The sequence below is a fragment of the Paralichthys olivaceus genome, chromosome 2, assembly GCF_024713975.1.
Source record: "Paralichthys olivaceus isolate ysfri-2021 chromosome 2, ASM2471397v2, whole genome shotgun sequence".
NCBI lineage: Eukaryota > Metazoa > Chordata > Actinopteri > Pleuronectiformes > Paralichthyidae > Paralichthys > Paralichthys olivaceus.
The window spans coordinates 21,879,549-21,903,710 of NC_091094.1; the positions used below are offsets into that span (position 1 = coordinate 21,879,549).

The following is a 24,162-nucleotide window of genomic DNA, read 5'->3' on the forward strand; positions in this document are numbered from 1 at the left end:
TTAGTTGTGTCATAAACAGTTACAAAACAAACATAAACATTGGAATTGATGTGGAAAAGCTTTATCAATTTATTTATCATTTTAAATGTATTTTCTTTATTTTTTTATTACCTATGTGGGTAGTTTGACCTTTTGATAAGGTTGTGATAGTAGACAACAAAACAATATTTGGTCACTCAAGCCTGCAGCCCGCTTGCTTTCAATATATTTATCCTCACATTCCATGTGCTCGTTTTTCTGTTTTATTTCACTTTAAAACACAAGAAATAAAGCCGTGGGTTGGCTCTTGCAAGGCAGTTCTGGTCCAAGTTGTGGCATGTTATTGTTGTTCTTTGGTGAGTTATGTTACGTCTGTGTTGTCATCAAAAATAGGATTAATTCATTTTTAATCAGAATTAAATCAATTTTATAAATCAAAAGTAACAATGCAAAATTTATGGCAATGTCTCTTCAAGGTCCAGTGTGTAAGATTTAGGTGAAAGGGAACTACTGGCAGAAATTTAATGTAGAATAATCCTCATGATGTTTTCACAAGTTCATTTCATCTAAATTGTATGAATTGTAATTTAAAAGGCCCTTTATATTCAAATACTTTATATTTACATTGGGGGGACCCTCTCTATGCCATGTTCTTTTCATTAATCCAGACTGGACAAACTAAACACCTTTTGAATTTTTATGACTATTAAAGGCTACCACAGTTACTTTTTCATGTTTGGATGGAGAGGCTGAGGTGAGGGGTGTTCAGCTGCAACATGCAACTTCAACAATAGATATCACAAAAAATTCACACTGTACCTTTAAGAAAAGAAAACTCAAAAAAGCTTTTATATTGTTCAGAAACATCAGTGCCAATAATCATTAAGGAACCAGAATCATGATGACAACATGATTATAAAATGTTTATCCCTGATGTCCTCGAGCCTGAAGGTGAAACAGAAGAGAGAGGGTTTGAATCTGAAAATAAAACAGTGGAGACAGGAAAGAGGAGACTGAGGAGGAGGAGGTGAGGAGTGGGAGGGTGTGGGGGGGATAAGAAGACAAAAATAACAGAGGCATGTGTCTGTCTCTCCTTGGTATTTTCCATTCTGCAACACAAAAATCCCTCTTTCCCTCTCCTCAATCCCTTCCTCGTTCTTGTCCAGCTCCTCCCCTCCTCCCTGTCATTGGTCAGCCGGTCGGCTCCACAGAGCCACAAACTTGTTCTTGTCTCATCCAAGTGGCTCAGAGAGTCCACTGAGGGGAAAGAGGCAAAGCTGGGGAAGGAGAGCAGCAGAGAAACAGGGCAGCATCAGTCACTTTGGAGCAGTTCAGAGTGAGCAGAGGAGGTGGGAGATGAGCTGCAGCTGAACTCTCAGGGCTGACTGACTGGACACCGCAAACTGATTTATTTCATTCCCACAATTCTCCAGCAACATGAGCTCCTCATCATCCAACCTGCACAAAAAGCACCTGCCACGTGAGTAATCCATTCCTTCAAACTTCTGAATCTTAAGCAGATATGCATGTTTCAGTTCAGGCGGATGTTTTGAGACATGACCACAAGTTTGCTCCATTTGCAGAGTTTCCATTTTCAGATGTGGGGCATGACATTAGAGAGGAAACTCCATATTTGGCTGTCAGAAGTAGAACACATATACACACACACACACACACACACACACACACACATACACACACACACACACACACACACACACACACACGTACGTGCAGCTAGTGCTTTAAAATTGTGACCGTTGTGTAAATGTTGAAGTGACCAGTCATGCAGTCCCAGCCAAAAATCAGACAGGAATGTTGAATCATCACCCTGAGTAATGTTCACTAATTCCAAGTGAGTAGGTCATACACTCACACACTCTTTTGTCTATAGTTGTGAGGACATTCATAATGCATTCGACAACCCCTCACCCTAACCTTAACCATCACAACTGAATCCTAACCCTGACACTTACCTTAACCTAAAGCTACCTCTAACCTTAAAAAAGAAACCCTAAAACAGCCTTTTAAATTTGTGAGGACCAGCCCAAATTTCCTCACATTGATGGTATTGAACCAATATTTGCCCTCATAACTATAGAAAGACATGCACACACACACACACACACACACACACACACACACACACACACACACACACTGAGGATCTCTATTTCTAATAGGATTGAGGCTGCTGATCTCATCAGGGGTCTGACTGCAGCAGGGTCTGCAGCTTGCCCCATGCAGACACACCAACCCAGATAGGACCTGGAATTGAGTTAGCTGCGATGAGATCAGTTTGTGATCTCATGAGGCTAAAAACAACTCCAGGGAAGGCGTCTTCCACCTGTTGCTTGGCGGAGACCATGCTCTCCTGTTTTATTATCATTGTGAGAATGTGCCAGCCAGATTACACATGAGTGTGCTGTGGAGTGAAGGACTGGCCAGCTGCAGAAAGCATGTTAAAGTCAGCAGAGCATTGCGTGTAAACGGAAATATCTGTATTCTCACATGAGCTAAGACTGCAGAGACAGTGAGTCTGGGGGAGACACAGTATGTATCTGCTGTCAAGTCACTGGATCATTGATGGATCTTACTCATTATAATTTGACTGAGGTCTAAATGCTTAGACCTTCTCATGGGAAAATAATTCAAGAGTCTGTTGAAAGCTGAAGGAAGCCACAGCAGTTCCTTGAACTTAATGCCAATATCAGCATGCTAATGTGGTAAACATGACAATGCTAATGTAAAGAAGGTATAGGAGGAGGTCAACACAACTGTGCCGTTTGCTGTAAGTGGACTAAACGTGGAATTATGCTTCTTTGAAGATGCAGGTAAACGTCATTCAATTTACATGTTACGTTCATATATATTTTCTTTACACACAGCCTTGTACCCTGGTCCTAGAAACCACTAAGTGCGTAAAACATGTCATGCTTCTGCTAGACAAAATCCACCTGTCCGTCAGAGAATATGTACTCTGTCAGATTTAATAATTACATTTATTTATTATTTAAAATTTAGTTTCCATATGATTTCACTTCACTCATTACTAATATTGTAATAATAATAATGATGATAATAATAATAACAGTAATAGATGTTTTCAATTATATTATTTCAAAAGCACCTTTAAATACAGGGTTTACACAAAACCGACAAAACAGGATACTCTGTTTCCATTTCCAATAAAAAAAATTAATGAATAAAAGCAATAAGAAAACTGCATCATGTAAAAGCAGTAATTACAAATAAAACAATGGGATCAATAAACAACAAGACAAAATTCCAACAAAGCAAATTGATACAATAAAAGAACATAGACATAATGTAAAAAATCATGAACATGATCATCAACAAAGATGTGATAAATGGTACTGTCAAAAAACACTACCAGAAAAACTCTTTTTGTAAGATTTAGAGGGGTTTAAGTACTGATGGCAGCTGTCAGTTCTCTACACACACATTGGCTGTTCACATCACACTCATTTTCAGCAGTTTCATTGTTCAGTCAGGAACACTTTGTCATGATTTACCCATTTGTTGCACGATGGGGATACAGTTAGGTTTGGTGCTGAAGGCTCCATTCTTTGAATGTTCCCTGGATTAGCCCAGCAGCCTGCTAAGATAAAACATGGAACATACGCAGAGCCCCCTGGTGGGCGTAGCAGGCAAGGTACGTTTGTTTGAGATGAATATCGTTTACCACGGTTGTGTTTGAACTCAAAGCTAAAAGGAGGAGGCTGGGGTGGTGGAGGCAAGTAGCTGGCAGCAGGCAGTGTAGCTGAGCAGGGATCAGTGAGGATGAGGTCGCATTTAAAGGGACCGCTTCATTGACAGAATGGGCTGTGATTGGTGGGTGACTGACGAGCACCCATAGACCTTTCTGTAGCTGACAGCTGAGCACATGACTCCGTGTCCTGCATGAACTAACGCGATGGTTCATTTAAAGGAGATGATATGTTAGTTCTCTGTTTCTCTGTCAAGAAATAACAGGAATATTTACTGAATCAGTGTAAATTTTAAGAACACTCATGTGGTGCAAAGAGATTATTCTCTTGCAAACATTACCATGTTGCATGTCAGCGCTTTAAGTTCATTATAACCATGTGTTTGTGTGTGATTATACTAAACAGCACTGGATAGCTGAAAAGCAGAGTAGCCCCGGGGAACACAGAACAGCTCCTCTCATTAGTGCTCTAACAAATTCATGTCCTCACCGTTGAGCTGAATCCTTTGTGTACAGACAGAGTTAGCGCAAACGCTCAGTGTTCAGGGCCCAGCAATTCATCACGTAAACACTCTAACCTGTAAACCACAAAAACACAAATTCACCTCAGTCTTTTAATAATTTGGAGTTTGTTCACTGAGGAGCTGGAGAGAAACTGATGATTAAAGAAAACAAAAGCAGGAAAATCTTTCAGTAAATAATTGGACACTCAGACTGTCACATCAACTTTCATATCGTTATTTTGTTTCATGGCCACCTACGTAACTTTCACAATTGTCACTCTCACTGTGCTCACCTATATGTGGGAGTCAATTAATTGACAGAACATTTATTATCAGCTATTTGCTGATTGATTAACTGTTCACATCCCTTTTTAAAGTCAAACATTTGCTGGGGCAGCCTCTAAAACAGGCAGCTACAGTTTATTAACCTAGAAATTAACCAGGAAACTATTATGTCTGACATTTTGTGAACCAATAAATGAAAAATCAATGCATAAAACTCTATAAATGGAGTGTATGTTACCTCTCAGACAAAGTTAGAGACTAGATGGCAAACATCGTTGAGCATCTAGCAGCTTAAGAGACAGATAGTGTGCTGCCTTCAAGACACAGAGACACAGAGGCTAAACATTGTGAGATCTCTCTCTCTGTGGTAACAACATTCAGGAGATGCAAAGACATATTGACAGAGGCCAAAGAGGCCATTGGGAATATCAACATTTTCCTCATACATATAAAATTACAATTTATTAACTTATCATCCAACACGAAATGAACTTGAACGACCTTTCCAAAAATTCTGAGGTCCGAGGTCATCCACCACTGGTGTTCATGGAGTCCTCTTGTTACCATGACCCTATTTGAAGGCAGGTTGCAAAATCTAAAAGCCAAATGAATGCTTATGTTGCAGGGCTGAAGCATAGACTGTATAGACAGCTGGACGACATGACTGCTCCTCAAAAGTGAAGCCAAAGAATCTCAATCACTATCTGGTGGCTGTCTCACCATAAATCCTGCTTTCTCCATGTTAGTGGATTGGACAAAATAAAGACTCAAATAACATGTCAAATAAAATCTCTCACTTTAGGTAGTTCTTATCAGACGGATGTATTTTTAAATGCCCTCATTTGGTGCTAAAACGGGATGAAACATCATAATTGACAGCTAAATCTGACTTGTGATTGGCTGAGAGCATGCATCGTCAGGTTGTCACTACAGAGGCTCCATCCACCGAGTGCTACTGTACTCAAAACGTGCAAGATGGCGGAGTTCACAACAAGGATATTTTACCTTTATTTCTGGAAAGTTGGGACAAGTGGAAACATGACGTCCATCAGTCTCTGATTTGAAGAGTGATAAAAAAGTTACAGTTGAGTCCACAACTTGTTGCTACACAGCCTTCAAAAGGCCAAAATGCAGAGGTAGATGAAAAAATTGCAAGTTTAAGGCTGTAGGAGGGGGATATATAAAATAAAGGTAAGATAAGGGAAAGTGTACGTCATCCTTCAGTCACAGAGAAGATTTGACACTGGTATTTTCACTTTATTTGTCTGATTATACCTGAAGACCTTCATTGACTTTATGTCACTCTAAATTAGCTCTGCCCAGAGTATGAAAATGATCTTGTTGACTGCTGCAGGGTGCTGGTCGTCTATTCAATTTTCATTAATATTGAACTTATCACAAGTCCAAATCACACCAAATTTGGCACTGCACTTCCTCAGGTCACCAAAGACACCAAGTGTGAAGGTGAGATGAACAGTTCTCTAGATATGCATTCCACAAACAGACAGACAGACATTTGTAGAATTAGTATGTAGATAAAATAGACAAGAAATCCAGGTTCTTCAGAGCAGAGAAAACTAATCATATGATGAGATTTAAAAGCATCTTGAAACCCAATCCATAAATATTTGTGGAAGTTTCAGCAAAACAAAAGACTAATTAAAGCTGTAAAACACCTTAAACACAGTTATCTTCAGCCCTCTCTTTCTCCATCGCCTCAAACAGGAGAAATGTCTGAGTGACTGTGTTGACTTTAACCAAACACTCTTAGTTCTCCCAGCTGACGGGAGAATAGCTTTAAACCTTCCTCACATAAACTGGAAGAGACAGTGCAGCTTTTCCAGGGAGAACTGGGAGCGGTGTGGATGCTGAAGTGATTATAATGAGGAGAGAAGTCAGCTCATGTGAGAATTTAGGGCAGAAGAAACCATCTCTCTCTCTCTCTCACACACACACACACACACACACACACAGAGAGAAAGAGAGAGAGAGAGACCTAACTCTGACTCTGAATCACAGACGACTCGACCATAAAGCCTTCACTTGATGACTCAATGTTTCTGAGTGTGATTGCCGATTTAATTTCAACCACAAACTCATTAATGTTGGTTACTTTAATATAAGGTCCTGTTACTTTACTGATGGAGTAATTCTACTGCTCATCATCGGCCGCTGTAGATGGTTAAATACCTTATTCTAGTATTAATTAACAGTCATTGCAGATAAGAGGATTTGTAAATGGGTGTGTCAGTACTTTGTCTGCTGCTGAAGCTTATTGTGTCCGTCACAGCTCATGACGGTCTGCTTGTGGGCTTATGGAGGCCAGTGGGACATGACAGTGGCCTACAAATGGTCCCATTGTTAGTGTGGATGTGATCCAGGCAGGAGGGAAGGAGAGAGAGAGAGGGTTAACACTGATGTCACTGTTTATCTAACTAACTGGGCTAATGGTGCTGGACACTGCTTTGTCCCAGTAAAGAAAAAAAGACAGATCTAATATGCAAATAACATGCGCGTGCGTATACACACACACACACGCAGGCACTGAAACATAGACCAGATAGGCACACAAACACACATCAATAGCTGCCATTAATAATTCAATGTCCTTGCAACTAGAGCCCAGTAAATGGCAGCTTTTGAAAGGAGAACAGAGAGAGAGAGAAACCAAAAATAAAAGTGTGAGACAGAGCAGCTGCACAGTCTTCACCAATGTTTGTGTCCTTTAGACAAATGTGGCCACCTGCCTGCTTCACTTCACTTCACTTCAATGAGAAATGCATACGAGCAGGGGAAGGTTTTTAAAAAGCAGTCACTGGGAAACAGGAATAATTCAACATCAAGATCCTCAGGATGCAATAGATGGTTTAAACATCATCTTTTTATATTTGTGGTTGCATAGTCGTGCTGTTAGAGCAGGATAACCCCTCCACCACTGCCCACCCTATCACTGCACCACACTTTAAGACCACAGAGACACTATTAATTACAGCAACAGTCTTAGCAAACGGACTGATCCCTTAATGACCAGCTGTAGATTGTCAACAGCTTGCTGCAGCTGCTGCTGAGGTCAGTGTTGACGATGAAACAAGATGTATCCCGATGTAAGTAAAGAAGGTGTGCGGGTGTGTCCTCTTCTTTCCTACAACCCACAAACATGTGTTGACTCACTTTCAGCAAACCTCTCTCCAATCATGTTCATTATTATCTGACTCTTCCCGTACTCCTGACATTCCGTCCTTCTCTCTCTGTCCTGTCTCAAACCAAAATGTAAAAAAAGTGTATGGAAAGTCCAACAGGCCTCAGCTGAAGTGTTACGTCAGAGGTTCACATCTGTCACAGGCGTTTAGGAGTCACATAGTCAACAAGTGATCTTGACTCCACTGTTTTACATAACCGCAAAACTGTTTGCAAGAGACAGCAAGAGGCGCTGTACTATATTGAAGTATGGGGAACAAAAATGACTTATTTATTCAGTTTCCTTTAACCAGTCAATACTTAAATACAGAAATTAACAATTCCAATGACAATTAAAGAGACAGTAAATATCTTCCATTTAATTTAAATTTTCTTCTTTCTTATGAATCCACGTGTATTTTTTCTAGATAAATGAATGATAGAATAATGCAAAAATAACTATACATTTCTGTATTGATTGTAATAAAAGTTTACATTTACGTATTTTCTTATTTTTGTAATATATTGATTCTTCCATATACATATTGCCATAATTGCTTCTTTATTTGACATATTTTGTTTTCCATTAATTCATATAAATAACTAATCTCTGTGATATCTTTGCATTTATATATAGCCTGTGTATCCTTTTATGTATTCATCTATCTTTTTCTGTAAAATTTTTGTAATATGTATTTATTTACTGGTGAATAAGCCATTTTGTCCTCTATACTAACAAAACAAGCATTGACTCGTAATTTTTTTTTTTTGTGTCACTTAAACCACTGTCTTCAATATAAATCTAAATAACTGAGGCAACACATGCAAGTATGTACCATCACCATTTAAACAGGGATGACCATTTGTATAAGGAAACCACTCCTGAGAAAAAACGCTCAGCTTGGATTAAAGGAATCAAACTGGGAGTCTGGCAATCTGCTCTATTCTAAACACAGAGGAGAAGACGCTGGCTCCCACCGGGGTTTCTGTTAAACTACTGGTCACTGGGGGTTCTGGACCACGCTGCCCTGAAAACTAAACAACTGGATAATCTGCACAGGCAGTTCTCTCAGCTCTCCACTCGACCTTCTCTCCTCACTGTCACAGGGGACCTGTGCTTGAGATCTCACATTTTCATTTAGCACAGTGAAAGTCCAACTGCAGCCTGTGGGTGACACTGAGTCCTCTCATCCCTCCATTTAGCCTCCAGATCAATGTGCCCCCTCTGCTATTTGTGCAGTTGCTGCTTCTAAACCCGCGTGTCGGGGTCCCGTCCTTGAAAACATCATGGGGGGAGGCACATGACAGGCACAGTCTGAGTGACCGCATTGTCTATCTGAGGACAAATGAGTATTGAATGATCTGTGCATCATCATGAGTTGATCCTTTGAGAATCTCATCATGACACAGTTTTTACAATAATTTTTGAAATGCCTACAGAAATGAGGGCTGTTGGGGGCTGTTCCCTACAGTAAACACGTCTTTTACCATTCGATGACTCTTTTTCATTGGCTTATAAAACTATGAGTAACAAATGAGGTTGAGTTTCGTGTTATCCCCCTCTGCTACATCCCAAAAAAGATTTCCAGTAACCCGGCTTCATGTCTGAGGAGTGCAGGCCAGTCCCTTTCCCTTACATCTCTGCTTTTGTCCAGCTCTGAATGGACCCTTTCTCTCTCTGTCCCCTGAGCAGGAGGAGGATCTGGGTTTGTCTGTGTGTGGGGAGGCAGAGTGGCACACACACACATCCGGCCCTGTTTGCTCCGTTGTCTCTATCTCCTGCCCGTTCCCCAGCCCTGACCTCTGACCTCTGCTCCCTTTGGTCCCCCAAGCAAAGAGGAGGGAAGAGAGGAGGGAGACAGATAGTGAGAAAGAAAGAAAAAAAAGAAAGGAAAGAGAGATGGATGGATGGGAGGGAGAGAAGAAAGGAGGAAGGAAGGATGAAAGGAGGAGGGAAAGAAAGAAAGAAAAGGACATAAAATAATTAAACAAGTGAAGCCAGAATAAGCCAGAGAGATATATACAGGAGATAGACAGATGAGAAGATGGGAAAAACAGTAAGAAAAGAGAAAAATACATTTGAAGTTACAAGACAAAAGTTACAGAACAAATATAAGATAAAGTGAGAGAGACAGAAAAAAAAGAGAAGAAACAAAGAGCTATAACGTGGGGCATAATAACCTCTGTGTTATGTATAACTCTCCTTTTGTTGAGCTTATCTTTGAAAGCCTCTCTTCAGCCTCAGTAAAACATACGTCTATAGCTGAAGGACAGAACCTGAACATGATGTCACTGATCCACTTGGCAACAACCAATGTGATTGGTTTCTCACACTAACCATCTCCCACTCAAACAACCTTCACTCTGAAATAAATCCAAATGGGCAGGGAGGTGGTGCATCTGTGTTGAGCGTCAGGCCTAAACATAGTTAATGGCAGGTTGAGAGGGGACTCTTTAAGGTCATTAGTGTAGGCTTATCTTCAGCTCTTGAGTCTTAGCTATGCAATCACTGTCACGGACCCTCCACTAACAGTACAACAATCCCCTATCAGAGCCCAATGTTGTGTTCTTCAGTCATTCAGTTGAAATGAAGGGTAATCAGGGGCACGGTGAGCTGTATGAAAAAAATCCTACTTACAGATGATAGCTCCAGATAGTGGAGAAAAAATCATCATGACTATAAACTCAACTGATCTGACGAGTGAAACATCAACATATGATCAACATATCCCAATCTGAGATAGTGTCAACAAGGCCACTGATTATGTCTACATGTTATTTCATAAGGCAGCTATTCAACAAATATATTATTCAGATGTTGCACAGACCTGTAGCCTGTAATGAAAAGTATGAATTTCCTGAAGAGCTTCATAGAATAAATGCCCTATTAAATATAAAATAGCAGTCTGCTCTCCTTTTGAAAGAAAAGAAGGTTAGACCTGCATTCAATACAAATTCAACAACATTTTTAATTGACCTTCAGAAACAAAAACGGATGCCAGATAAAATGAAAGCTTTGACAAATTGGTTGTTCAAACATGAAAAATCTGAGAAAAATATCAATTGAAATGAACCAACCAAACAACCAGTCTTATGGCTCAGGTACAAGTAATTTCAAATGAATATAAAAGTACAATCAGGAAAAAAATTATATACAGGTTTTGAGAGTGACGTTAATCATAAGCAATTATAGGATTCGTGTAACAATTTAAACACTAAGCAACCACAGGTATTATTCATACAAACAAAGAAGACACAAAACATCATGGCAACCAACATAAAACAAAACATGTGGTCACTGTTCGACAAGTGAGGTTGAGAGAGGTGCACTTGTAAATCATGAAACTTACATATAAACCACACATGAACAGTATTAAAGCAAATTCAGTTTCATTTTATGACATTTTTTTACTATAACCCAGGTAGGATGAACACAAAGTTTTCTAACTCACATTTGCACCATGGACTGTTTATAAAAAGCTCTGCAAACAACGCCCAGAACCCAAACAATAAAAAGTATATATATAGAAGGGACAAGAGAACTATCACACATCATTGAATTTAAGACAGAATAAAAAGAAAGAGAGACAGACAGACAATTAAGAGGAATGAAAAGAGGTGAAGTTTATGCCAGCAGGTTATCTCTCTATCCTCGCCATGGAGTGGCCTCACAACCTCCAGACGTCTTGTGACATGATACTAAAGACTTTGGGTTGTGGTGGGACTGCAGCAGAGTCGACATGTGATCTCATCGGCAGTGGAGACTGCGGTTGTGGCTTTTCTTGTGAAGGAGGATTTTCCCGTGTGAGTGGTTGCGCTAATCAGAGGTCAGCGGGGTCGTCCGCATGCAGCCAGGGAAGACGCATTGATCAAGGTGATTCTATGGGAAAAAAAGGAACTGGATAGGGAAGCAAAATCAATGTGGGGTTATGCATCTGTAGCTAACCTTTAGCTCTCGGTGGGCCTCAGCCTTTAAGTAGAAACATCAATTCTGCGATCAATCAGTGTTTAACCGAGTGGGGAAAGAATCCAGCATCAGCAATTTGTTTAAACCTGTAGCCTGTAATGAAAAACATCATTTTTTAAGATGGCTGCAGTGGAAAAACACTATTAAACAGCTGTCTGCTCCCTCTTCCAATACACATCCAGTGTTTAGTCTGAGATGAAGTCCTCCAGTGGTCACATTAAACAAGGGGCTCTTTTCAGACAAGCACACATCTGACAGGCTGCTCCTGCTTGTGACTGACATCCTGCTTTATCAGCACTGTTCCCTTCACTTTACCGAGACTAAGTATTTCAGATTGTGCGTCCGGCAGTGCATCATGGACCCACAACCGCTTCTTCCACAAAGACACAACACCACAAAGATGACTACACTAGACAGACAACTACTATTGCTTTTTAAGACTGCAAGTGGGACTGAACTGTGACTGCACCTTCAATCTCCATCACTGCTTCATGCCTGTCTGTCTGTATTTCGCATATCTCGTAATCCGTTCATCTTATCAGCTTCACACTTGACATGTGTGTCCTTTATGGCCCAGGGAAGTGCAGTGTTGCATTGGGTGTGATTTGGACGCATGATACGTTCAATATTAATACAATTTGAAAAGGTACAGGACTAGTAATCACAATCATACAGATCATACCTCCAGCAGGGGGCTCATAGTGACACCTGCTTTCTGTCTTTGCTAAACATAATTGAAAGAAGTGTCACAAACTTTCAGATCAATCACAATCTCCAACATTTGAACCAAACATGTAACTTCCTCTGTGTCCTCCTCTCTTCCTTCATGTCTGCTCCAGCGTCGGAGCCGGTGAGGTCCCTGTGCCCAGGAGGCAGGCTGTCGCACAGGGCTGAGCAGAGCTGCAGCGACCGGCTCCCGTTCTGTCCTCATGTGCCCGACTCAGTGTTGGGACTGTGCTGATGCAGCACTCTGAAGAAGCCAACCTGTAGATGCTTTTTAGGCCAACATCTACATTATTTTTGCATTCACAGTGACTGTAGAGATTTCCTGACTACAGCAGTTGTAAGTTCAGTTCATTATGTGAGGTTGTGCCAAAGGGAATCTCTTCTCTTTTGTCTTCCTGTCTTTCCCTCTTATTGTAATCAACCTAAGCTGAACATTGCTCTGTTCTCCATCACCCTGTGGGGTATTTATAGAGCCACTGTGACTGCTACTCTCAACACAGGCCAGATAATATTCATTCTATTCCCAGTTCATGGCCTCATCGTATTAGTTCAGTCACTGTCTGCCAGTTGTAGTAGCTCCTCAAAACTCTGACACTGCTCTAATGGCAGTGCAACATATGGATTTGTTAAGAAAACACAATGGAAAAACACTCACAGTGACAGAACGACTGCAGCACTGATCTCTGTAGACTCACAGTATGTGTTAAGATATGTGAGGTACCCTTTCCTGAAATTGCAGCAAGTTGAATCAAGTTCACATTCTTGCTGGGAGTTAAATAAGCTGATTGATATCACAATCATTGTGTATCTGTGAGGGGAATATGTAGCTACAGGTAATGATCTTCAGAGCCACACTAACTTTTTTCCACTGTTTCCAGTCCTTGTGCTAAACTAAGGTTCCAGCTACATATTTACCATATGTACATTAGAGGGACATTAATCTCATACAATCCATAAAACAAGCATATTAATATATTTCCTAAAATCATTAAATCACAACAAAGTTGCTTCCTTTGTATGTTGTATTTAGGTTGTCTGTCCGTCCCACTCTAACATGATATCTCAAGACATGAGGGAATTTCTTTAAATGGGGTACAAACATTCACTTGGACTCTTAGATTAACTGATTAGATTTGAGTGGTCAAACATGAAAGGACAGGGTCATAGTGTCCTCAAAATGTTTTGGGTGGACTCTGGAACATGATATCTCAAGTCTGCCTTCAGGGAGTTTCTTCACATTTTCATCAGTTATCACTAAGACTCAAACATTAATTGATTAGATTTCGGTGGTCTCTGGTCAAAGGTCATGGTGACCTCATATGAGTCTGAAAGACATGCATACTGAAACACAGTTTAGTGGAGGCATACAACCACAGCCTGGCATTTCAAGTTTCTATATTCTCACAGATATGATGTCAGATTTGCAAGGACATCAATCATTAATTCCTCAGCCCAATGTCGAGGGCTGTTTTCATCATAGTGGGTGTCATATTCACTGACATGACCTCAGTCCACCCGTCTACTCACTCACAGCACAATGATACTCATGAGTAAAATGTGTATCTCAAAACAAAATTAATTTATAAAACAACCTGACAGCTTGCGTTTTCAAATTATCTGTGGATCGAGACTGATATATAGAATATAAAAACTGGAACAGTGTTGGTTTGGATTGTTTGTCTAATTAGTGTTCCGATTAAAATTAATTCATGTCAGTGGAATGTATAATAATCCACAAGTTCAGTGAAAAATGGTGCCAGCAATTTTATTGTTTTATAATAATATATAATAACATATATATATTATACAACACATCAACAGAACAACAGGAGTAATTGTATTAACTGTGAGATGTGTAATTCACTTTTCATTATGTCTCATTGCTCGCTTGTTTTATTTGAATAGTCAATCTCAACAGTAAGAGTCCAAAAATCCACGACACGTAGCTCAATGTCTCCCCCTTCTGGTTACTACCATTTGGCCCTGTGTGAGTCTCAACAAAGTCTCAAAGTACAGTTCATCATACATCACCCAATAAGTTACACAGTGGAGAAACACATCTGTAAAGACTTCTCATGTTGTGTTTGCTGGACAAGATCTCGGGCCTCGGGACTCCAGGTCTCGAATGTAAAACTTGACCTGAGCAGCTCTCTGACGTCCTGTCTTTCTGTTGTGCTTTTCTAGCAGAGACAGAGCGATGCCAGAGGCTCCCAGATGTGGATGCAGCGCAGCAGCTCAAGCTGAGAGAGAGGCAGCGTTTCTTTGAGGAGGTTTTCCAGCATGATGTGGATGTCTACCTGTCCTCGGCACACCTGTGCATCAGAGACTACAAGAGACGTGAGTTGGACTGGTGTGAACATGTGCACATTCGATGAGGATTATTTCTTATTTCCTGCTTTTCTGACAGCTCCCATTGGCAGCATCTCGTCTATGGAGGTGAATGTGGACTTGCTGGACCAGATGGAGCTGACTGACAACTCTGACCAGGACACTTTGGATGTCTTCTTCAGTCCCGGAGGAGAAGACGGAGTGCTGACGGCCCCACAGCCAGGTATGGACACCAGAAGTAGAACAGAGATGACAAGCAATGTAACAGCAAATCTGTATGCCTGAAAATGTTTTCTCATCTCACTCACATTCCAAGGAAACAACAACAACAACGAGGAAGTCAACAGTAATGGACTATTTCGACACGTCCTTGAGGATCTTGACGCCAAGTCCCGCATGTCCTCCACATCTTCAAACTCCTCCTCCGACAGCCAGACCAACAACGCCAATGGTGCAGACACCCCTGTGGCTGGATCAGAAGATGAAGAAATACACACCAGCACAGTGAGAAGGAGGTTCCCACCTCCAGAGAAAGAAAGGGTGTAAGATAGACACCGTCATCGTCTTCCTAGGATGCACCTCTCTCCTCGGCAAAGGATCTCCTCCTGCAGGATGGCAGCTGTCCCCTCAGTTCGGGCTGAAGAGTTTACTGTGATGCACGCAATTCAAAGAAGCCTCTCAGCTACGACTGTCTTCCACAAACTGGCTCTTTGGTTGGGTGCTGTGTGTGTTTTGGAGGTGGAGACCATGAACTGTAAATATGGAGATTTCCTATTATTCTTACCTGTTTCGATTCCTGTAATGGCATGTTTGACGGACAAGACCTGCTCCTCTGTTACTTACCTCACAGGATTTAAATTTTGTACAGAATTAACACAGAAAGATAATATAATAATTGGATGATTGCAGGTAAATGTGGTGAAAAAATTGTGTTTTAATATTGTAGTAGTTTTTCAGTTTAAACTAAATGCTGTTTTAACAATAAAGGAATCTTACTTCCCAGGTTCCCTCACAATGACTCACCTGTTCCAGGTAACTTCAAGCTGGAGTAAAATTCTAGAGAAGTACCTTGGTCATAAGTAAATAAATGTGCTTCAGTGGAAATTTGTGGTTGCAACAGTCAGAACCTGCGGGGCAGCTTTCTAAAAAACCCTTGCACAATTTCAAGCTCGCACAGTGCAGAGAAAAATAATGAACCACCCAAAAAAAACTATCTGAGAGTGATGATTACTGAGCAGTAACTGAGGCTGTGTTTCATGAAGCCATATTCAATGCTGTCAAATACCTCATGAGAAGTGACATACATAAAAAGTATAGCATTAATAATGCACAAGCCCACACACACACACACAAACACACTGTAACCTGTTATTATCATATTCATATGTGGGTGTGGATAGCAGAGGGGGCAGGGTCTCATTCTTCGTTACTAGGATGTCAGAGTGAGTCCTCAAACACTCTGGATCTGGATATACTGAACAAGCATCATGCTCTTCTTCCTCCTCCTGGTATGTACCAATGATGAAAGTCTTTTTCTAATTAATTTAGATTGAATCACTTTAGCTTTATATTTCATTATACAGTATATATACCTCAAAGGTTACAATGTTTTCATTATCATCTAGAATCTGTCAAGTTTGTGCCTCATTTTCCAGCACAGCAAATGTAAAGGTTTACTGACATGTATTTTTGTGCTTTTGATATTTCTGTGCAGGTCAGAGACTTTTCTTGAGACAGTTTTAAGTTCATAAATTAATTGGTGTGAAATAAACATCTTAAGTGCACAAAAAACAATTTTAAATATTGTGTCTAAAGGGCACAAAGTACACTGCGATGGTATTTTTTTGAGGTATGCACTGCCTGGGAACTGGTTCACCTACCATGAGGACAATAAATCATTTCATTCCATAGCAAATAAATGCCTATTGCCTTAAACAATCATACACACTTACTATAGATTGACTTGTAAGGACAAGACTCTTCAGGTGTTGTTTGGCTTTCAGGTTTATTATTTGTCAAGTTCAACATGTTCAGAGCTGCTGAGACGTCAGAAGAGGACTTGGATAATTGACTCCTTCAGTATTGAGGAGGGGCATCCTGGGCCTTTCCCTTATGTGCTGGGCAAGGTGAGAAAATCACAGCGTCTGCTCACACTAAATGCATATGTTTCAAAGCACAAACTGTTTTACTGGAAAATGATGTGTATTCATTTTCAAACTCAAAAACCAGATCTCATGATTCAATTTACCTATTGATTAAATAGATTATCAATAATTAGCTCTATTTTGACTTCTGCAATCACTCAGCTCTTTATGGCTTCTATTCTGACGTCTATTGTACTTTTGTCTGTCCTGGGAGAGGGACCCCTCACTTGTGACTTTCCCTGTGGTTTCTGTTATAGGAATATTTCCTCTCCCTATTCAAGGGTTAAGGACAGAGGATGTCACACCTTGTACAGATTGTGATTTGTAAATAAGGTCTATACAAATAACATTTGATTGATTGCTTGATTGATTTATATCCAAAAGTAGATCATGAGTTCCATACATAAAATTTCTCGCTGATGAATCCAAGTCTTAGATTCCTTGAGGCTGAGTGAGAGGAGTTGTGTTGTGTTGTAGATAGATATCGACCGGGCATATGTAGTATTCTTCAATCTGCTTGGAGAAGGAGTAGATGAGGAGCCATTGGGAGTCCTCAAGATCGATAAAGAGTCCGGCACCATATACGTCTACAAGGCCTTGGACTACGAGGAGAAGACCAAGCTTGAGGTCAGACTCAACATAAACTAACAACAGCTTGTAGGTTTTACAGCTAATGACTTCAAATTAGGTACTGGCATTGACTTTATGAGATTGCACAATAAACGTCTCAGAAAGTGAAAGTTGGGACTCTGTCCAAAGCAAGGCATGACACAGAGACATACTTTTAATTAATTGATTTGAAAGGACACACATAACTCAACATGTTTGCAACAGCTGCTCATTTTATTTGCAGTCCTTTGGAAACATGTTTTTGGAACATTGGGATGATAAGGAAACACACCATATGTACAAAACCATAGCGATACAAACAAAATTAATATGACGCAAACAAGAACAGGCAGAAGACATGTTAGCAGCAGGTAGGACGACAATGTAAAACAGGATAAAGAAATAATCAAATTATTACACAAGTTAAAAATGTTTGACAGGGTTGGTCCAGTGCAGACTATTATTGTTATTCCAAACTTGTATTTTAAATATATACATTTTCGATTGAAAGCACCATCATTTGTGAAAGGGTTAGGGTTAGGGGTTATCCCATTTCATACCACCATCACGACATGCAAGGAGTAAATCGCATTCGTTTCTTTACATTGTGACCAACTTTCAGTCATGTCTTTCGATCCACAGATGAAATTTGAGGCCAGATTGGTAAATGAAGATATCGACACTAAATTAGGAGTTGAAATTTCCATACTGGACATCAATGACAACCCACCAGTATTTGACAGGGAGTTGTATGAGATCGAGGTTCCTGAGGATCAAGCACAAGGTAAAGAATTCAGTAAAAATGCCTCTTTTTTATTTTACCATGTGAAATACTTTATTAATTTCTCTGTTATTTCCCTCAGGCTCCAATGTCCTGACTGTGCTGGCCACTGACAGAGACAAGGATAAAACAGCTAACTCCACCTTCCACTATAAAATCAAATCTGTGTCTCCAAAATCTGCGGACTCTGAATTCTTCATTGAGAAAAATGGAGACATTTCATTCAAAGGATGTTTGGATCATGAGGCAAGTCTCTTTTTTAAATATGTCAGACTCATGTGAAGTGTAAAAAACATTTTGAAAATCAAATAACGGTGGCTTCCTGTTCTGTTAGTTCCTCAGCTGGTTAGAGGCTGTAAAACATATGACATACATTGTATGACATGTGTTAACATGTTGCTATATACAGCACTCTTGCTTTGAGCACTGTCCAGTTATCTGAGTATTTTGAAACTACTTTTCTGAATTTAGTTTACAAAAACTAGAATCAACTGAAGATTATTTTAAAAGCCTTTTTGTTTGAAAACTAGGTTTGTTAACCAATAATGGATTTGTAGCAAAGAATTACTCCATATTTTATAGATTTATTCCTATAATGACCAGTTCTGTCAAGGACACTATTGATCTAATCTATCTTTTTATTATTTATTTCTCATTATATTAAGGCCTCTAAAATAATCAGCATAGTGATTGAGGCCATAGATCACGGAGAAGTCGTCCAATTGTCCAGTTCAACAACTGTTGTCATTAATGTCCAGGACAGCAACGACCACCTCCCAACCATCAGCGGACAAACGGTAAGCTTGGGCACATCAACCTCAGAGGCTGCTGATGTACAAACCAACCAGTGCTTAAAGAGCTGAAATGATCCGCTGATAAATCACTTATTCAATTAACAGAAAAACCCATTGGCAAGTATGTTGATTATTTGTTCATTTGATCACTTTTTGAGAAAGAGTGCAAACGTTCTCAAAAATTTAAATATTTGCTGTAGTGTTCTCAACAAATGTTGTAAATATATTATTTTACTGTTGGTGGGTAGTTCCCAGAGTTACTCTGGTTGTTGTACTATCTGCTTGTTCTATTACCTGGGAAAAATTGAAAGCTGTCGAGGAAAAATGAAACCCCAAGGAACCATCCTCCTCCTGATTTAGTTGCTCAGAACCACTTTTCCCTAGGAGAATAGCACAGGGAAGGTGAGAGTTAAACAGATGGTGTCATTACATTGTGCAATCAGTGTTTACTGCATGATTAAGTTAAAGCAAAATCTGTTGGCCAATGCCACTTATTACTTGACACACAGAAAAATAATTTGATGAAACATAACAACAACTGAGCGCAGTGTAAACTAAAATAAATAGGGCATTAGATGCACTAACAAGCACTTTACGATTTCAAATTCTCTGAATGGGCATTAGGGGCCCATTTTTACAAATATTTATTTATGATTAATGTAAAATTGTTAAGGATTCTATATTGTAATTGTCTGTAGCGATTTACAAAAAAAAGGTGGAAATAATACATTATAATGGTACATAAAATTCTAATAAATAATATTTGAGAAATTATTATTTCCATCTCTCTATGAAAAGTGCATCTTCAATAAAATGGTAGTTTTGTAGTATTTTCTTGTTATAACCAAATGAATATTCGGCAACAAAGATTCATGTTCTGAAGGATTACAATTTTCACATCCTGAAACTCATTTGCAGGGAAATATAATATTAATATGTAAATGTGCAATGGTTTTAACAAAGATCTTCTCAGTTATTTTCTACTCTCTGTAATTGTCTATCCAGGTAATTTTACAGCGGTATAATCAACTCATGTACATCTTGCATGCAGAACATGCAAAAAAATTAAAGAACGAATAGATTTCTTCGTTTGACATTTTATCCTCTTGGGTTCAAACTACAGGGCACATATAAAGTGAAGGAGGAGACAACTGGGTCTTCTCCTCTACAGCTGCAGGTGACAGACGGGGACACTCGGAACAGCCCAGCATGGAGAGCCAGGTTCACCATACATGGTGATGAGGGAGGGCACTTCAAGATTGAAACAGATCCAGACACCAATGATGGAATCCTGACAGTTGTCAAAGTGCGTGTTGTTAGGCTGCATTTTTTACATTACTATGACACCCATCCCTACATCTGACACGTAATTACTACCTTCACGTTTGTCATAATACATCAGCTCCATTTGACGCTAACATTTTTGAATAATTCTATGATATAATTGGCTGAGAATTTTCTGCATGGCACAAATACAGTATAATGAATAAAAATAATGAATTATTGACAATACATGCTGTTTGTTTCAGCCTTTAGACTTTGAGAAGGGAGCTCTGAAAGAACTGTCCATCTCTGTGGAAAACGAGATGCCATATTTCTTCTGCAAAGTGAAGAAGAGGACGTCCTCCGGTCTCTGGACAGTTGATTCCAGTGAAGGGCATAATGCTGGTTTAGCTCAAACTCACACAGTAAATGTCACCATCGAAGTGGAGGATGTCAATGACCCCCCAGAGTTCAGTGTGTCTATTAAACATACCTGGGTGGAGGAGAATGCCCCCCCTGGGACCTGGTTAGGGAATGTGACCGCCACCGATAGTGACTCCAATCAAAATAGTAAATTTGTGTAAGCAGGATTTTATTTTGACATATTTGAGCTTTTATGCTGGACTTTTTCCTCAGCGACCTCTTCATCATAGGTATCTGTCCGCAGGTACAAGGTGGGACATGATCCTGCTGGCTGGGTGACGGTAGATCCCCACACAGGCAAAATCACCACAATCAAACCAGCTGACAGAGAATCTAATTATGTTGTCAATGGTTTCTACAATGTCACACTGCTTGCAGTGGATAACGGTAAGATTCATTGAGTAACAGCCTGCATATACACAGAGCACATATTTCATATTTTTACTGAGGAATTGTTTCATTCAATATCTGATTTTTAATCTTGGACAGGGGAGCCGCCTCTTACAGGCACATCTACTCTGGAAATCGAGGTGTCTGACGTAAATGACAATGTGCCACAGCCAAAAGTGCAACACTTGGATGTGTGTCTGTCTGACAGCTCCACCACCACCAACATCACAGCCTATGACCTGGATGAAGTTCCCTTCGGGGGGCCTTTCACCTTTGAACTGCTGGGGGATGTCAAAGAAAAATGGAAACTCAGTCCCTCACATGGTAGAGAAACTTTTTTCTGTGTAGTTAAATATCACAGAAAATAGCTAAAAATTGTAAATGTGCTGGTGCGTGGTCAACACTATGGCCTCAGAGCAAGATGATTCCCAATCCTTTCGTGGTCAGTTGAAAGACATGCAAATTGGGTTAACTGGAGACTCTAAATCAAACGCAAGGGTGAATGATTGTGTGTTTGTCTCTATGTAAGCCTGTTCTCAGTGTACCCCGTCTCTAGCCCAATGTCAGGGTGTCAAAGTATGATTAAAATAGAGAATGAATGGATAGATGATGGAGTCATCACGTTTTGTTTATTTGCACAGGTTACACTGCTGGTCTGGTGAAGGAACCTGGTTTGTATGCCGGACATCACACGATTGAGCTGAAGATCTATGACATGCAGGGCGAGTTTGGCCATTACAACTTCAGCGTGACCGTGTGCGACTGCTCTGTGACAGCCAACTGCCAAAGTCAAAGAAACACTGCTTCAGCAGCCCACTTTGGTGCTTTGGGCATAGTGTTTGCCTCTCTGCTTTTACTTCTGTGTAAGAAACTGCAACAGAGTCTTATTAGTATCCTTACACACAGTAACGTCAACTGTTTCTATTAAGTTGAATTTTGTTGTCTCCTTCCCACGGACAGTTGTGCTGCTGATGACAATCATCTGCTCCTGCAAGAAAGAGTTCACCTTTTTTGAGATAGAATCATTTGGACAGACCCTCCTCAAATCAAACTCTGAGAACCCCGGCACAGACTGCAAGGTCACTACTCACAAACGTTTAGAAACAAACCATTGGCATTTTAATTAAAAAGATATTTGTAACACTTTTTTTCTTTTTAAGGTGCATGACAATGACCTGGCAGGCTCCACTAACAAGAAGTACCAAGCTCCATCTAAGTGCCAAATGCCGCGTTATGGGATACAGCCTACAAATGTTTCAACTAAAGTGGGTGATAAGAGTTGATATTTACTTTTTTTTTTCTCTGGTTGAAATACAAGTTACACATATAAAAATTTTCAGATTTCTGTCTCTCACAAATTTTAAATATAAGCAGAACATAAGCTGCTGCAGAAAATCGAAAGAAACCAATGTGGGGGGGCAAAAAAAAAAAAAAAGAGATATCTCCTGGTAAAAAAATGGTGCCATACGTGTAGAAGACACCAACTAAGATGTCAAGAGAGCTTTTGGTGATAAGAGACGATGACAGTGAGTGTTTTGTCAAGAAAATCACGTGATCTCTGCAGCTGAGTAAATATGTCACTTCCTGGCTGTCTGAATAATCCAGAGGATTTGTTGCTATTATGAAAGTGTCTGTGCAGAGAACCTCTCACAGGTCATGTCTGAAAACAGCGATGCAGTGCCATAGCATGACACTCAGTAGAGCACAAACCTCTGCCAAGGCCCAACAGTCACTTCTGACTCCACCAAATTTCACACACTCATAGTTACCAGTCCCTTAAATGTGTCTTTTTCTCCAAAATCAAGATTCATTCATTATTCACTGGGAAATAAGTAAAGATATCAAACAATGTACATTGTAGCATTCAACAAACAAAAATGAGACTGCTATTTAGATATCATGGATTTACTGTTCTTTAACACTCATTCTGTTCAACTGGGAAAGAACCAAAGCTTCGTGGATGGACAATTTCCAAATGTGGATAACAGAGGAGTAACAAATCAGTCCAACCTCGAGAGGGACAACTGTAGCCAAGTAAGTAAATGATACAAATAACTCAACATATAAAAATTTACTTTTATTTTTGCTTAACTCCATTTCATTTGATCACCAGACCTGGATATACGGTTCAACCAATGGCCACTACAATACCCGCAAGGTAGGGTGACCATCAGTTGGTTAGTGTGTCTTGTCACTTTGAGGCAGGTGTTGAACTTATTTAACTTTGTTTACAGGTTATGGAGCTAGGCACAATGAATTCTAAAATAAGAACAACAAAATACCTACAGGAAGAGACACTCCTAAACCTGCTTCACAAGGTTAGTCACATACATGCTACATTTTATAGCCCAGGTGCTGACTTGTTTGCTCGAATGCATGTATTAGCCTGTCATGGTAAAGCGTTGGGATTTTTGATGTATCCCTCGTCCACAGAGGGTCACCACTCTGCAGCAGACAGAGGTCAACCAGCTGAATGATCTGCATCACGTGTATGCAGAAGAGGGCGACGAAGACGATCATACAGAGCTGGATTCCATCAGCATTCCTGATGATGATTCATTCCAGAAAACGCTGGAAACCTTAGACCTCAAGTTTAAGACACTCGCCTCCATTTGCAAACCACAAGAGATACTTAACTGAGCATGTGCTCTTTAATCAGGGTGCTACTTTCATTGGGTGAGCAGGGGAACCAACCATACATGTTATCAACTATTAGGGTAGTTTAAAGGGGAATGATGTCTACTATAAAAGTTTTGGGTTCAGTTTTTAAGTAGTTTCTCTTCTGATTGAGAATGTACAGTACCAGATGAAAAGCCAGTCTGTTAAGTATGTTATTTTAATAGCAACTGTTAACTTGTCTACAGTTCTCATTTTACAAGAAAAGAAATAAACACAGCTGTCTGTCCATCCAGCGTTCACAGTTCTCAGAACAGTCTGGAGTTACATTTGGAGTCAGGTCAAAGACATTTAATACATTCAGTAAAAAAAGAAAAAAATTAAATGCATGCCTGCTGGCCTGTTCTAACAAAGTGCATGTTGCATGCTTCCAAACCAACTATCAAT

General features: G+C 40.0%; 2 protein-coding genes across 2 annotated transcripts; both read left to right on the plus strand.

Moving 5' to 3' along the window:
- The first annotated feature begins 1,185 nt into the window (after positions 1-1,185).
- Positions 1,186-15,697, plus strand: LOC109629070 (dysbindin). Its single transcript, XM_020086549.2, has 4 exons — positions 1,186-1,459; positions 14,552-14,704; positions 14,775-14,918; positions 15,012-15,697. Exons 1-4 carry the CDS (start codon positions 1,417-1,419, stop codon positions 15,239-15,241), a joined length of 570 nt encoding a protein of 189 aa, XP_019942108.1. The 5' UTR covers positions 1,186-1,416; the 3' UTR covers positions 15,242-15,697.
- A 357-nt stretch (positions 15,698-16,054) lies between these two features.
- Positions 16,055-24,022, plus strand: cdh27 (cadherin 27). Its single transcript, XM_069511652.1, has 17 exons — positions 16,055-16,203; positions 16,699-16,821; positions 17,317-17,466; positions 18,091-18,232; positions 18,312-18,475; positions 18,895-19,026; positions 20,147-20,329; positions 20,553-20,866; positions 20,954-21,096; positions 21,199-21,423; positions 21,741-21,962; positions 22,060-22,178; positions 22,260-22,364; positions 23,044-23,133; positions 23,213-23,257; positions 23,334-23,417; positions 23,533-24,022. Exons 1-17 carry the CDS (start codon positions 16,183-16,185, stop codon positions 23,737-23,739), a joined length of 2,469 nt encoding a protein of 822 aa, XP_069367753.1. The 5' UTR covers positions 16,055-16,182; the 3' UTR covers positions 23,740-24,022.
- The last annotated feature ends 140 nt before the right edge of the window (positions 24,023-24,162 follow it).

Bases quoted from the DNA above. Each gene is read 5' to 3' on its own strand.
- LOC109629070 (XM_020086549.2), top strand. From the start codon at position 1,417: ATGAGCTCCTCATCATCCAACCTGCACAAAAAGCACCTGCCAC. The intron at 14,705-14,774 runs GTGAGTTGGACT...CTTTTCTGACAG, and splicing joins CATCAGAGACTACAAGAGAC to CTCCCATTGGCAGCATCTCG. The intron at 14,919-15,011 runs GTATGGACACCA...TCACATTCCAAG, and splicing joins GCTGACGGCCCCACAGCCAG to GAAACAACAACAACAACGAG.
- cdh27 (XM_069511652.1), top strand. From the start codon at position 16,183: ATGCTCTTCTTCCTCCTCCTG. The intron at 16,822-17,316 runs GTGAGAAAATCA...GTTGTGTTGTAG, and splicing joins TCCCTTATGTGCTGGGCAAG to ATAGATATCGACCGGGCATA. The intron at 20,867-20,953 runs GTAAGCAGGATT...ATCTGTCCGCAG, and splicing joins AATCAAAATAGTAAATTTGT to GTACAAGGTGGGACATGATC.